The sequence below is a fragment of the Sinohyriopsis cumingii genome, chromosome 2 (assembly GCF_028554795.1).
Source record: "Sinohyriopsis cumingii isolate HCF-2022 chromosome 2, ASM2855479v2, whole genome shotgun sequence".
Classification (NCBI taxonomy): domain Eukaryota; kingdom Metazoa; phylum Mollusca; class Bivalvia; order Unionida; family Unionidae; genus Sinohyriopsis; species Sinohyriopsis cumingii.
The window spans coordinates 44,013,537-44,027,952 of record NC_142962.1 but is presented as its reverse complement, the minus strand read 5'-3'; the positions used below and the strand labels follow the sequence as shown (position 1 = coordinate 44,027,952).

General features: G+C 34.6%; 2 protein-coding genes across 5 annotated transcripts in view; one reads left to right on the top strand and one right to left on the bottom strand.

Moving 5' to 3' along the window:
* The window catches only part of LOC149804737 (protein transport protein Sec23A-like), a 52,401-nt gene extending 50,590 nt beyond the window's left edge, over positions 1-1,811 (bottom strand). For all 3 annotated transcript variants that reach the window (XM_089943670.1, XM_089943661.1, XM_089943678.1), the window contains exons 1-2: positions 1,735-1,811; positions 1,023-1,244 (exon numbers count right to left, since the gene is read on the bottom strand). In XM_089943670.1, the coding sequence (XP_089799796.1) occupies positions 1,023-1,243 (221 nt within the window). In that variant the 5' untranslated portion in view covers position 1,244; positions 1,735-1,811. The remainder of the gene's footprint in view (positions 1-1,022; positions 1,245-1,734) is intronic.
* Positions 1,812-1,838: 27 nt separating this feature from the next.
* Positions 1,839-14,416, top strand: part of LOC149804736 (threonine aspartase 1-like) — a 28,618-nt gene continuing 16,040 nt past the window's right edge. Inside the window, exons 1-5 of one of the 2 annotated variants that reach the window (XM_089943698.1) lie at positions 1,839-1,956; positions 2,826-2,866; positions 8,764-8,832; positions 9,406-9,526; positions 10,098-10,182. In XM_089943698.1, coding sequence (XP_089799824.1) covers positions 1,920-1,956; positions 2,826-2,866; positions 8,764-8,832; positions 9,406-9,526; positions 10,098-10,182 — 353 coding nt within the window. In that variant the 5' untranslated portion in view covers positions 1,839-1,919. Of the gene's footprint in view, positions 1,957-2,825; positions 2,894-8,763; positions 8,833-9,405; positions 9,527-10,097; positions 10,183-14,416 lie in introns of both variants that reach the window. The other variant, XM_089943691.1, reaches the window with a different exon arrangement.

Sequence of the window (14,416 nt, the reverse complement as noted above, 5' to 3'; positions counted from 1 at the left end):
AAGAACAGAGTAAAAAACTTAATAATATCTATTTCCTTAATTATTGTCAGCGTGTTTTTTTGTTTTGTAATTTCACGAGTTGTTTTCTAGCTTGACATTGTATGTTTTTATATATTATCTAAGACTGCTGAAGTTGTTGTAGGGTTTAACGCCATTTTTCAGCACACAACAGGCTATACATGGCGGCCAGTATTAATGATGGAGGATGAACCCGGGAAAACCCCCGGAAAGAACCACTGACTCACGAGAAGCTACTGGCAAGCTTTCTCACATACCCACAATGGCTGAATCCGAGACTCGAACCCACGCAGACAGAGGTGAGATGACAGTGATCCATAACGGAGAGCGCTTTAGACCACTCGGGACCCTTCTCTACGATTGTAAAGCACTTAGATCTTTTAAAGATTAGTTGCTGTAAGTCAACATTATTATTATTATTATTATTATTATTATATGCAGTGTATTCATACTTGAAAGTGTGTATGTTTAAATGGAGAGAAACATGCAATGTATTTTGGCCATTTGACTTTGACACAGTAGTATATATTCTAATTAATTTTAACTGACAGCAATAATACAGTTTTGTAATTACAAATAGGTAAAATCACACTTAACTGCCACTTAAATAACAAATTTAACTAATGCCAAAGGGCCAGTCAGTGTCCCCATAAATTTAACAAATACCAGATAAATTGACCATTACTGGGGGAGATACACAAGATGTCTCCTTTACAGTTCAATCAAGATGCAACACATACAATAATTGTAAACTGTAACCCTTGCCCATTCTTCTCTCCAGAAATTAAGCGTATAAATCTGCAGCTTCTAAAAGAAATACTCTTTCTGCAAATATAACGTAACAAACTGTTACCATCTTTAACATATACACTTGATATCTACACTGCTCATTATAAAAATTATTTTTGTGTTCATGAACCTCATATGACTTTAACTTTCTTGATCATCAAAAACTGTCTGACTGCCATCCTATAGTAATTTGAAAATGAGCATACTCAACTTACCAGTAGGGATTCAGAATAGCTCTGCATGTTGGTCTAGTGCACAGCACTGGGTCATACTGTATTGGAGGCAGGTCTGTTCTTTCCTTCAATGGAGTGAATAGGCAACCAAGAGGGACAACCATTCGTGTAGCCTCCAACCGGCTGGAGGGCCAGACATTCCAGCTGAATCGGATCCCATCTCGATCTTCGTTTTGTTGAATGAACTCCTGATATGTAGCCATTCTAAAATATTACAAATATTATTTGAACTATTAAAGTAAAGAGACAAAAATCAAGAGATCTTAACCTTTCTAATGTATCTATGTTAGTATCATAAGTTATGCAACAATTTCCCTAAATTTCCTTGACCATTTCAACAATTTTACCCATGCTGGTCCATAAAGAGAAATCTTTGCTTAATGCGTTATTTTTCATGTGAAGCAGGTGTTGTAATTTGAGTAAAATGTTATTATAGTTTAAATTTTGTGAAACTCACTCTTTATGATTCTGAAGCTTTAAATGCATTTTGGAGTTGTACTCGGTACTCAGTACAAGTAATATTCACGTCGTAAATAATGATCACTTTGTAATGATCCGAAATATTAAAGTTCTTGTGTTTTTAAACTGTAGAGTAGTTGACTATGTTATATCTGGACAATACTTCAGTCAAACAAAAATTGAAGGAATATAGTGGTTAAGTCAATTTATATTTACAATAGGGCTGATTACCTACCTGTTTTTGGCCACAATGACAGTTTGAGCAACAACGATGCCACGTCCAGCGGAAATGACGTATATCTGGCTGATATCAATTTGTTGTTGAAAGAACTGTAAATAACTACATCAAATATTATAGAAAATAACAAACCAGTCAATCATATTTGTCGTCAAAGGGAATCCCACATTGAATTTCCCCCCATGGCCGACGGTGGCATTCTAATAGCTGTGCATGCAGGTCATAACTTAATTTCAGCGTCAGAATATAATAATATTAGATTCGCACATTAGTCAGTATGGATTGGAAATAAAGGCTCCAACAAAAGTTACGATTTGATTTACAGGAGGGTCTGTTTTGGTATTGGTATGAAAGGGGAATTACCCTGTTTAAGTATATTTATACAATGTAATTGGGCAATTTTTTTTCTCCTGCTGTACTGGTTGTTTAAGTAAAGTTTCATATGTGTCAGATTAGGGGTGAGACTGACTTGAGTACAGTATTAGGCATGAACCTGACTTGAGTAAAGTTTGATATGTGTTCTACAGACGTACCACATGTTATTTATGTTTTAGTGCTACGCCCAAAACAAATATTAGCGTCGATGTCTTACATGTAGGATTAGAGTGAAGTTTGATATGTGTCAGATTAGGCCTGAACCTGACTTGAGTAAAGTTTGATATGTCAGATTAGGTATGAACCTGACTTGAGTAAAGTTTGATATGTATCAGACTAGGCATGAACGTGACTTAAATAAAGTTTGATACGTGTCAGATTAGGTATGAACCTGACTTAAAGTTTGATACATGTTAGACTAGGCATGAACCTGACTTGAGTAAAGCTTGATATGTGTGTGTCAGGTTAGGCTTCAACCTGATGAGTAAAGTTTGATACGTGTCAGATTAGGCATGAACCTGACTTGAGTGTGTTTTTGTTTTCAGATATGTGTCAGATTAGGCATGAACCTGACTTGAGAGTGTTTTTGTTTTCAATGGTGTTAAATAGAATAAATGTCATATATGCTGTTATTGTGTACATTTTAAAACTATTTTCTGAGGTTTTCAGTTTGTATATCTGTTTTCTTTTAATTTGATCTTTTTTTCCGACAGGGGCAGGTTACCACTCTCTCAGCAAAGAAGTGGAATATAAGGTAGTCTGTGCCAAGGCTTGCAGTCAGGTATACAATATCAAAATATAATAATATACTGTTTCTGATCTCCTGCATACCAAGTTGCAAACAGTATTAGTTCCTTAGGTGGCACTCTACAGTTTCACATTTTGCATAGGTTAGGATTTTAAAGAAAAAGAATATCCCCGGCTTTCTTCACTGGTTATACTGGCTGTTTAAAAAAGACCTTGTATATCTTAGGTATAATTCAAAGAAACTTTAATTACCTTTATTTTGGTGTATGATTGAAGGGTGTACTATGGGTTATAGAGTATACAGCTTGGCCTTACTTCAGATGTGCACCATTCAAAAAGTGCTAGCTCTACTTGGTCATTTTCACCTCCTGAACTTCAGAGGTGAATTGTATAAAAAAGAGCCAATAACTTTTTTTTACATTTTATATATTTGGTAATTCATTCATTGCACTTTCAGAAGCTGGTATTGTCTAGTCTGGCAAAATTCATTTTCCCTATTTTGATAGCTGCTATGTATAGTGTACTTTAGACTAATTCAGGCTGATTTTTAACACAAGGGAGCAGTCATTTTAGTTAGCAGTGTGCTTAAATCATGTAAAATTTCCAAAAGTACAATATCCAAAGAAATATCATCCACATTACATTAATGTAGCATAGAGGTACGCCAACATTCTCTCCATTGTGCATGTTTTAAATGCGAACTACTTCACCTTACATACATCACTCTCTCAAATGTACATATTAACTGGTAAGTGCCCCCTTAGGTTTGCTGTTGCATATTTCAACAGCAGATCAGCATATAATAGATTCATTGCTGTTTGTCTCCTTTTGTAATTTCCAACTGACCAGCCACAACACATGACAACATATAGGTATGTGTTTTACTTAGATGGGTGTATATTATTCATGGGTTAATATGATATATTCATGACTTGGATTTAATGTACATTAAAGGTGTTATGTATATTTGATTTAATTTATATTTGATTTAATTTAATTGTCTGTTTGTAAATTCTACATTTTTTAAAAATTTCTTTACATGTTAAAGTAATGTAATTTTGTTTACTGGAATTTGATATTTTCCAGAAATTAGTTTGACCTGACTGCTTGGTCAAAAACACCTAAAAATAGAACTTTGTAGCTTTTGCTGACCTAGTTTCTGACCTAAATTGAGAATCAAGTAAACAACTTCTTTTTAAAAAATTCATTCTTAATGTGAGGATGATATTAGTGAAGTTGAGGCTGACTGCGACTACGTGACTTTAGACGTAAATAGCTTCCACGATGTTCAAGAAACTCTGGTTTTACTGGAGGTTGACCATCATCTAGGAATCTGTTTTGTGTCTTGAGGTAATGTATAACGTTTGCCTATAGAGAATTTAGTTAATCAGGCTTCTAAACACTTAATGCCAAGGTGTTCATTTTGTTGTGACCAGTTTGATTTGAAATTCTATTTTATGGAATTATTAATTCTTTATCCCAAAGAAGATTTAAGTGCTCATACAGAATTCTTGGACAAAGACATTTCTTGAAATTTTATTCAGAAATTCAAACACTGGAATATTTTCTTCTGTGATATAACAAAGAACTGTAGACACATTAGTCTTAAAAAGGCTACAGTATACATCATTGCCCTCCATTTTGGATTTTTCGTTGGGACTCGAACTTGAATTCATTAGAAAAATTTATTACTAGGACTAATAATTTTCAATTCTCTGATTATTTTTGGAGTTGATTCTTAAATCTGTAAGTTTTTATTTCATTTTTACCTTTTTTTTTCCCAGGGAAATAAATTATTTGTTAAATTTTATGAAGCTTGTTGTCTTCACTTTTTCTTTGTTACTGTTTATTTGAGCCTAAACACATAACAGTGGAAATGTTTTAGTAGATATCAATGAAATTCAAGTGTTTTAATTGTTTTGGTGTATTTGACATTTTAATAGACAGGCTTTGAGCTGGAATAAAATTATGTATTTGTAGTGGCTCAGTAGTTAAGATGCTGAACTTGTAACCTGGAACATTTAACTCGGATCAGGCAAGGCTAGTCATAATTGTGTCCCTCTGGCAAAGTACATTACTCCACTTGCCACAGTACAGCATAATCCTATAATATACCGATGTGCTATTAAACACCAATCAACTCAACCATGTACTTTAGTTGATTTAAACACCAATCAACCAAACCATGTACATACCATCAAGATCATCCAGTTCTTCTATGATGACATGAAAGGACAGGTCCTCTCAAAAATTGACCCTTCTGAACCCTTCCAGATCTCAAACAGTAAAAAACAGAGTTTTGTCCAGGCACCAATTCTATTCAACCTCTTTTTTTTACCAGCGTTTTCAACTATGCTGCCGGATCTGCAAAAGTATATGTAAATCAGATACCAGCTTATCAGTTCACTCTTCGACCTGCGAGGACTCATTGCAGAAACAAAGACACTGGAAGTTTTCATCTGTGAAGCCCTGTTTGCTGATGACTGTGCCCTCATGGCATACAATACAAGTGACCTGCAAACAATGCTTAACAAGTTTTCTGAAGCCTCCAAGTTACTTGGCCTCACAATCAGCCTTGGCAAGACTGAAGTTCTTTTCTAGCCAGCACCAAGCACTAGTGTGCCATAGCCAGTCATCACCATTGGTGTCACTCGGCTGAAAATTGTGGACAGCTTCAAATACCTAGGCAGTGTCATCTCCAACACTGGTTCGTTTGATAAGGAGATCTCCATAAGAATCAGCAAAGCAAGTCAGCCAGATTACTTGACCATCACAATATTATCCTATCCATTAAGTTGAAGATGTATAATGCAATGGTTCTCTTGCTACAGCTGTGTGACCTGGACTCCATACCGCAGACACATGAAGCAGCTGGAAAAATTCATTATTGAGCTATCTGCGCTATCCATGGGATCATCTGGCAAGAGACAGTTACCTATCTCGAAATCATGTATAAGGCCAAGACAACAACTGTTGAGGCATTGCTGATCAAGGCCCGACTTTGATGGTCAAGCCATTTCATCACAATGCATAGTACCTACCTGCTTAAACAGAATTTTGTTGGGGAACTGGCACATGGCCAAAGAAAGCAAGGCCAACCAAGCAAGCTCTACAAAGACACCCTGACAGACAGCCTAAAGTGATGTGGCTTCTAACCATCGGAGCTAGAAAAAAACAGCACAGGACCAAACCAGTTAGCATCCCCTCAACCTCAAAGCATCAACCAACCTTGAAAATGAACACTGGAAGCTGATGGATGAAGCCAGGGAGCATTGCCACAGGTCAGAGTCTGTCCTTGTAACTTAACTTGATCGGACCTCCAATGCCCCATCTGTCGATGGTTATGCAAATCAAGATTGGGACTACAGAGCCATCATTGTGCCCATAGATGATTGCATAGAAGCTGTCCTCTTCTGATTCAAAGGACTACCATTATTATTATTATTACTAATATCAAATACTTTTGCAACCTTGCCTTTCATTGTAAGTTTTTAAAGATTAAAATTTGTTACATCCAAATTATCGTTAAAAAACCACAACATTTTTTTACACCTATGATGTATGTTTTGGTGATGTTTCAGGCACTTCTTTGGGGGCAGGGTTTATAACCCTGCTTAGGCACTTGGGGATATATTTTTATGCCTTATAACCCAACCCTGGCATTTGGGGGATGTATTTTTATGCCTTATGACCCAACACAGGCACTTGGGAAAGAGAGAGGTTTGAACTGAAATTTTGTAAAAATTTAAAAGTCAGTTACTGAGTTTGAAAGTTGTTTTATTGACCTAAAATTTGTTGCCATTTTGCATTCCATTGGAAAGTCAGTTACTGAGTTTGACATAAAACAGTTTTATAAAGATCTCAAAAGTCTTTTCTTTAACAGATGACAACATTGTTAGCACATCCATTTCTTGGACTTGATTACCTAGGTCAAGGGGCACTATGATGTTTAAAATCCATTCTGTGCATAAATACTTTCTCCAAGATCTTTGATTTGACACCAGATAACATGTGTTAGTGATGTCATATTCTTTTTACCCCTTGATTCTGCTTTTCTCCTTTGTCGTCTCTACTTAATTTGTTTTACTTGTTGGCTTTTCTTAATGATCATATGTTATATACATCTGTATTTAGTACTTGACCTTGTCCAAAATCAAGTTCACTGTTTGCCTAAAACTTGGATATTCATTTTGTAAACAACATAATACATAGCTACAGATTTCTCAATAATTGTGGAATAAATATTTAGGTCATATTATTTGGAGGTAAATATGTTTATTTGAATCTGAGTCTTGGACATGGTTTTTCATTTGGAAATTTCTAAACTTGTTGACAGTTTTGAATGTTTTAGAGAGGAAGCTGACCTACATCTGAGCTCTTATTATTGTGTCTTAGCTGAATATATAATGTTGTTTACTTGAGGATTACTGATTCATGCCATAATTTCTTGAGCAGAATTAGACTTATTGTTGTATTCAGATTTTTATTTGGTTGGTTTTATTCAATTTATTATTCACTGGAAATGCGAAGTGATCGTCGGTAGTATTCTTGCACTGGAATATTAATTTGGAAAAATAGTGAATTCAGACAGGGGCATTTTGGATTATATTATTGTGATATATCAAAATACTGTTAGCATATTATCACAATCTGTGCCACTGATACATTAGCACATTAGACGCTACAGACACAACACATTGAATATTGCATTTTAATTTGAATAGCACTGACATTTGATTAGAGCTTCATAGATTTTTACTTCTGATAGAACTTTTAGAACTATTTGGGATTTAATTCACTATAATGTAAGTTCTTTTAAAATTTTCACATTGTATTCTTGGAAAATAAATCATTTGTTGAATTTTACATTTTTTTATTCTATTTAAAACAGTAGAGTCATAACACCTTACCCTATCGTATCTCTGGTCAGCCACGAACAACACTTTACATGTATGATATATTTTGAATAATTTTAGAACTGAATTGAAAATGAAAAGTATAATTAACAGATAAAAAGAGGATTCTGTGTATTATTATTACCTCTTTACCTCAAACCCATGACCTCTGGAACTATAGAATATGGCATGTCTAAATTCTATCAAAAAGTACCCTGCTAAGTTTGAGCATTGTATTATGAACATTTATAAGGTTTTTATGTTTACAAGAAACCTGAAGGACATATCAGTGATAGGGCAGACACTGAGATAAAACTAATATACTTTTGGATTAGGTATAACCAGACAGAACTCACATTACTCAAAGGGATCAAGGGAAACTTGATGCTCATTTTAGATTGCTCTCCTTGGTCCAAAAAAGCTGCATAAATTGGCATTTAGTTTCAGTTTCTTTTTCCATGCAATTCTGAGCCTGACACAATTTCCATGTAGGTTTATAAAGCCCACTGGTAAAACTTACATGTTGGTTTTCATTGCTAACTCTAAAATAATTTCCAAATGTCTCACTTCAACAAATTTAAACACCTTTCACAGTAAGTTCAAGAAAAGCTTAGATTAATGGAATTCAATGCTTGAACTTGCATTGAGGATTGAAATATGTAGGATTTAATTGCAGCTGTTAGATAAATGAACTTGGATTGCCAAAGGGTGATTATGAAAGAGAGAAGAGAGAAATTTGAGCTAGGAGGAATATGATCCTATAATTCAGTTTACTCAAGAATTTATGTTCCATGTGAAACATAAATACAAGGAAAAAATTGGGAGTAGAAGTTAAAATTTAAAAAGTCAAATATATTTTAAACACTTGATCTTTATTATGGAAAGCTGTTTCTTTAACACCAATGTGCATTTTTTGTATATGTACAATTCTTCAAGATGTGTTATGAAGGTCTAAAGCATTCTTCACATAAGGAAAAAATAACTCCTCACTATTGGTCTTTCCTTATAGGCAATGAAGATCCTTAAATCTGGTGGCAGTGCTTTGGATGCAGTAACACTTGCCATACAATCACTGGAGGTAATTTCCAATGTTTTACATCAAGTGATATAATGTATTTCATTTAGTGATTTCCATTGTTTTACATGAAGTAATATCATGTATTTCTTCTAGAGATTTCCAATGTTTTACATGAAGTGATATAATATATTTCATATAGAAATTTCTAATGTTTTACATGAAGTGATATAATATATTTCTTATAGAGATTTCCAATGTTGTACATGAAGTGATATAATATATTTCATATAGAGATTTCCAATGTTGTACATGAAGTGATATAATATATTTCTTATCGAGATTTCCAATTATTTTACATGAAGTGATGTCGTGTATTTCTTATAGGAGGATGGATGTAAAAAATCCTGATTAATTATCAGGTTACCAAAGCTGCTTCTTCCCTCTCATCGCTAAATTTAATTATAATAGTTATTTTTGTGAAAATAATTTGAATTTTTACAAAATAATGTTTAATTGTTGATATCTTTGTTAACAACATTTGATATAAAAAAATTAATTTATTTTTGCAGTTACCATAAAAGTTTTGTAATTAGCACATTCCCAAGTATTTGGTTTCTTTTTGACTTTATTTAGGACTCTCCTCTAACAAATGCAGGCCATGGGTCCAACCTGACATTATTTGAGACTGTAGAGTGTGATGCCAGTATCATGGATGGACAGTCATTGTTACATGGAGCTGTTGGGGCTTTGTCTGGTATTAATGCTGCAATTTATGTTATCCCTAGTTTGACATTTTTTTTTTTTTTATTATTATCACAAAGCCTCAGATTACTTGATAATTTATCTGACTACAAAACAGTGCAGAGGTAGCATAAAATTAAAGTAGTATAATGGTAGTTACAAGACTTGCAGAGAATGGCACTTCAGTTTTGACCATAACGTAACTTTGAAATGAGTTGATATTAAAGGAATATGACAAACACAAGAAAGTATTGAATGACAAATGTTCTGAAAGTGAAATATCTTCCACATTTCCATTCTTAATGTTTATATGACATTAAAATTATATGCTTGCTTATAATTCAGGTCCAACTGCAAACTACATAAACCCAGATCTGCCATCATATAATGCACTAGCTGATCTGAATCTATGTGTTTGCTGGAAATAATCAATAGAACAAACAGCATAGACCCTGATCTTAAAGCATATTATACAATTGGTAAATCAGGATCTCTGTTGTTTGCAGTTTAATCTGACTGGTAAGCAAGTATATATGGGTATCATGTAAGCTGTATCTGCAGAGATAGTGTTATGATAATTTCAGGCATCCAAAACCCTATCGGTTTGGCTAAGAAACTGGTCAACGTTCAGAAACAAGGAACATTGTTACTGGGAAGAATACCACCAAGGTCAGTCAGTCATTGGTTGAGTCCATTCTTACAGTATATATTTCAAAATATCTTTTAAGACAAAAATCTGAGTTTTCAATTTGTATGGTCATAAGTGGATTAAAAATAAGTAACCTCTGAAAAATGTCCTACTGATGGCAATAAAGAATATAGGACAAACACAACTTACCAATAATATGTGAATTTAACTCCCACACCATCCCCTCTTACAACAGGGGAATTTGAAATAAAATGAGGGAGGATTCACGCTGAAATAAAATGAGGTGGAGTCATACTTAAGTAAAATAAAGGAGGAGTCATACTGAAATAAAATGAGGTGGGATCATGCTTAAGTAAAATAAGGGAGGAGTCATACTAAAATAAAATGAGGGAGGATTCACACTGAAATAAAATGAGGTGGAGACATACTGAAAAACAGAAAAATATTGTCAAGACTTGGGAATACCGATAGGTTGTAATCAACTTGTGCTGGTTTAACCAAGATCTATGTTATCTTTTTCAACAAAATCAAAGAATAAACTTTCATTTTTTGTTTGCGTCAGACCTGCCTCAAAGGTTGCATCTTTCAAGCAACCACATGTCTTAAATAGACACATTTTTACAACAATAATTTATTGTATAAACTGAATTTGCATTAAGATTTTGTACTGTTGGTATAAACAGTTTAGCATGCATTTTAAAATATTCACTGTAACATATGCCAGTATTTATACCATACTATCTGCCATCTGTAAAATACTTTCAGCCACTGTTTCATTGGCATTTCAAAACTTAATTAAATTTCATGTATGGAAAGCAAAAATAACTACATGTAAACATCTGAATTACACTGGACAACAAATTTTTACAAAAGTCATGTTACTGAAATAAAATTAGTCAATTCTTATCAATTTTTATGTGCTGAACACGAATATGACAGTCAAATTGCAAAATTGGCTCTAGTTTTTTTGTAATCTGCAAGAAATTAATGTTTACATAACGAAATGCATTTCAATAGTAAAAGGTCAACTGTAATAGCCTACCTATAAAAAATCAAGTCACTGACTACATCTTAGATTTCTTCGCCTGTCTCTTGTACAGCTGTTCGGGAGCATCTCTGAGGAGTGTCCAGCAGTAGTCAGCCAGCATTGTAGTGGACCATTTTCCCTGGTATCTTTGTTCCATTGTTGCGATATCTTGATGAAAACGTTCGCCGTGTTCATCACTAACAATACCACAGTTGCTAGGAAAGAAATCCAAATGGGAATGAAGGAAGTGAATCTTTAGAGACATATTGCAGCCAAGTTTCTTATACTTCATCAACATGTCTTCTACTAGTTCCTTATAGTTTTCTGCCCTAACATTTCCGAGGAAGTTTGTAGAAACTAGGCGAAAAGCATTCCATGCTTGTTTCGCGTCACCTTCCAGCAAGTTGTTGAACCGGTCATCTTTGAAAAGCTCTCGAATCTGAGGACCCACAAAAACTCCCTCTTTAATCTTTGCTTCGCTGAGTCGAGGGAATTTTTCATGCAGGTATCGGAATGCTGGCAAAGTCCGGTCAATGGCTTTCACGAAGTTCTTCATCAAACCTAGTTTGATGTGAAGGGGTGGTAGCAAGATTTTCTGAGCCTCAACCAGAGCTGGGTGTTGGATATTCTTCTCTCCAATGGCTACATTCTGCCTGTGAGTCCATTCCTTCCTCATGTAGTGCATTTCCCTTGCTCGGCTATCCCACTCGCATAAGAAACACATGTATTTTGTATATCCTTGCTGCAGTCCCATTAAAAGGGCAACTACCTTCAAATCACCACAGAGGTGCCAGCTGTACTTGTTATACTCAATGGAATTCAGTAGCTGCCTTAAGTTATCGTATGTCTCTTTCATGTGGACAGCATACGCTACTGGAATAGATGGAAGAATGTTTCCATTGTGCAAAAGCACAGCCTTGAGACTCAGTTTCGAAGAGTCCACAAATAGTCTCCATTCTTGTGGGTCATGAGTGATTTTTAAAGCATTCATGAGGCCCTCAATATCGGAACAGAATATCAGATTACTTTCCTTTCTGAAGAAAGGCTCCAATTGCTGGTGGCGCTTTCGATATGCAGTAATTGTGACATCTTCTTCTAGAAGATTCCATTGTTGGAGTCTTGATCCTAGCAATTCTGCCTTGTTCTTTGATAAGTCCAAATCACGAATCAGGTCATTTAGTTCTTCCTGTGTTATTCTGTGTGGGGTTGATGATGCACCACAGTGAAAATCTGGATCACTGCATGCTGATGGACCAGGAGAAGAACAGGTCGACTCACCTTTGTCTTCGTCAGATGAATCAAGAGAATATTCTGCTGGAGGTTCTGGAATAGGAAGTCCCTCACCATGTGGAACTGGTCTCAATGCAGACGGAATGTTTGGGTAGACTATTCTCGACTTCTTTCGCTTCGTTATTCCGCCGGAAAGAGGAGGAACCAAGCAGAAGTAACAGTCATTTAGGTGGTTGCTTGGCTGTCTCCACACCATTGGGACTGCAAACGGCATTGATGACCTTTTGCAATTCAACCACTGTGAAAGCTGTGTTGTACATGTAGCACAGCATATATGGGGAGCCCAAGGCTTGTCTTGGTCACCAACCTTGCATCCGAAGTAAAGATGATATGCCTTCTTCACTTGAGAATTGATACTTTTCTTCTGGTTGGCAAATGTCACTTCCCCACAAATATAGCAAAAATTGTCCGCGGTATTAACACACTTTCGAGGCATTACTGTTCTTTATTGTACGTAAATGGATAAAATAATAAGTTTTATGTAACAGTAGCTTGAACTGTCTCGCACAACGTCTAAAATATTTTAAATGCTGAACCTATCTGATTGGGCTTTATATAGTACACTGCTTACGTCAGCTTCAGCAGCCGCCTGGCATTAGTATAATAGGCCTACACATGTATAGTACACTGCTGACGTCAACTTACTTCAGCAGCCGCATGGCATTAGTATTGCATTGCATCAGAAAATGATGCAATCAACTGTGGATGATGTGAGCATGATGGTATTATGCAATGTTACATCATTATTCCGGATGTTGCTGCAGTCCTACTGGAGAAATTTACACAGTGAAACATAGAAAATGAGGTATATGAATATCTTCAAAACGAGAGCCAATACAAATTTTTCACGGTTATATTCGTGTTCGGCACACCAAAATACTACAGATTAGGGCCTTTTCAAGTCAGTAATGATTTCACTGTTGACCAGTGTTATCTGACTACAGACACCATGCCAAATGGATTGTAATAGAGATATTAACTTTAATGTCAAATAATTTTGTGTTGAATTTTAATAAAACCTTATTTTGCATCATTAACCTCATATACCTTTCATTTAGAATATACTGAGTTCAGTAATACTGTACTATTACATCATTGATCTCACATACCTTACAGAATATACTGTGTTTAATAATACTGTACTATGACATCATTAACCTCACATACCTTACAGAATATACTGAGTTCAGTAATACTGTACTATTACATCATTAATCTCACATACCTTACAGAATATACTGAGTTTAATAATACTGTACTATCGCATCATTAATCTCATAAACCTTACAGAATATACTGAGTTTAATAATACTGTACTATCACATCATTGATCTCACATACTTTAAAGAATATACTGAGTTTAATAATACTGTACTATCGCATCATTGATCTCTTAAACCTTACATAATATACTGAGTTCAATAATAATGTACTATTGCAACATTAATCTCACATACCTTACAGAATATACTGAGTTTAATACTACTGTACTATTGTATCATTGATCTCACATACTTTAAAGAATATATTGAGTTTAATGATACTGTACTATTGCTTCTTTAATTTCACATACCTTAAAGAATATACTGAGTTTAATAATACTGTACTATCACATCATTGATCTCACATACTTTAAAGAATATACTGAGCTTAATAATACTATACTATTGCATCATTGATCTCTTAAACCTTACAGAATATACTGAGTTTAATAATAATGTACTATCGCATCATTAATCTCATAAACCTTACAGAATATACTGAGTTTAATAATACTGTACTATCGCATCATTAATCTCATAAACCTTACAGAATATACTGAGTTTAATAATACTGTACTATCACATCATTGATCTCACATACTTTAAAGTATATACTGAGTTTAATAATACTGTACTATCGCATCATTGATCTCTTAAACCTTACAGAATATACTG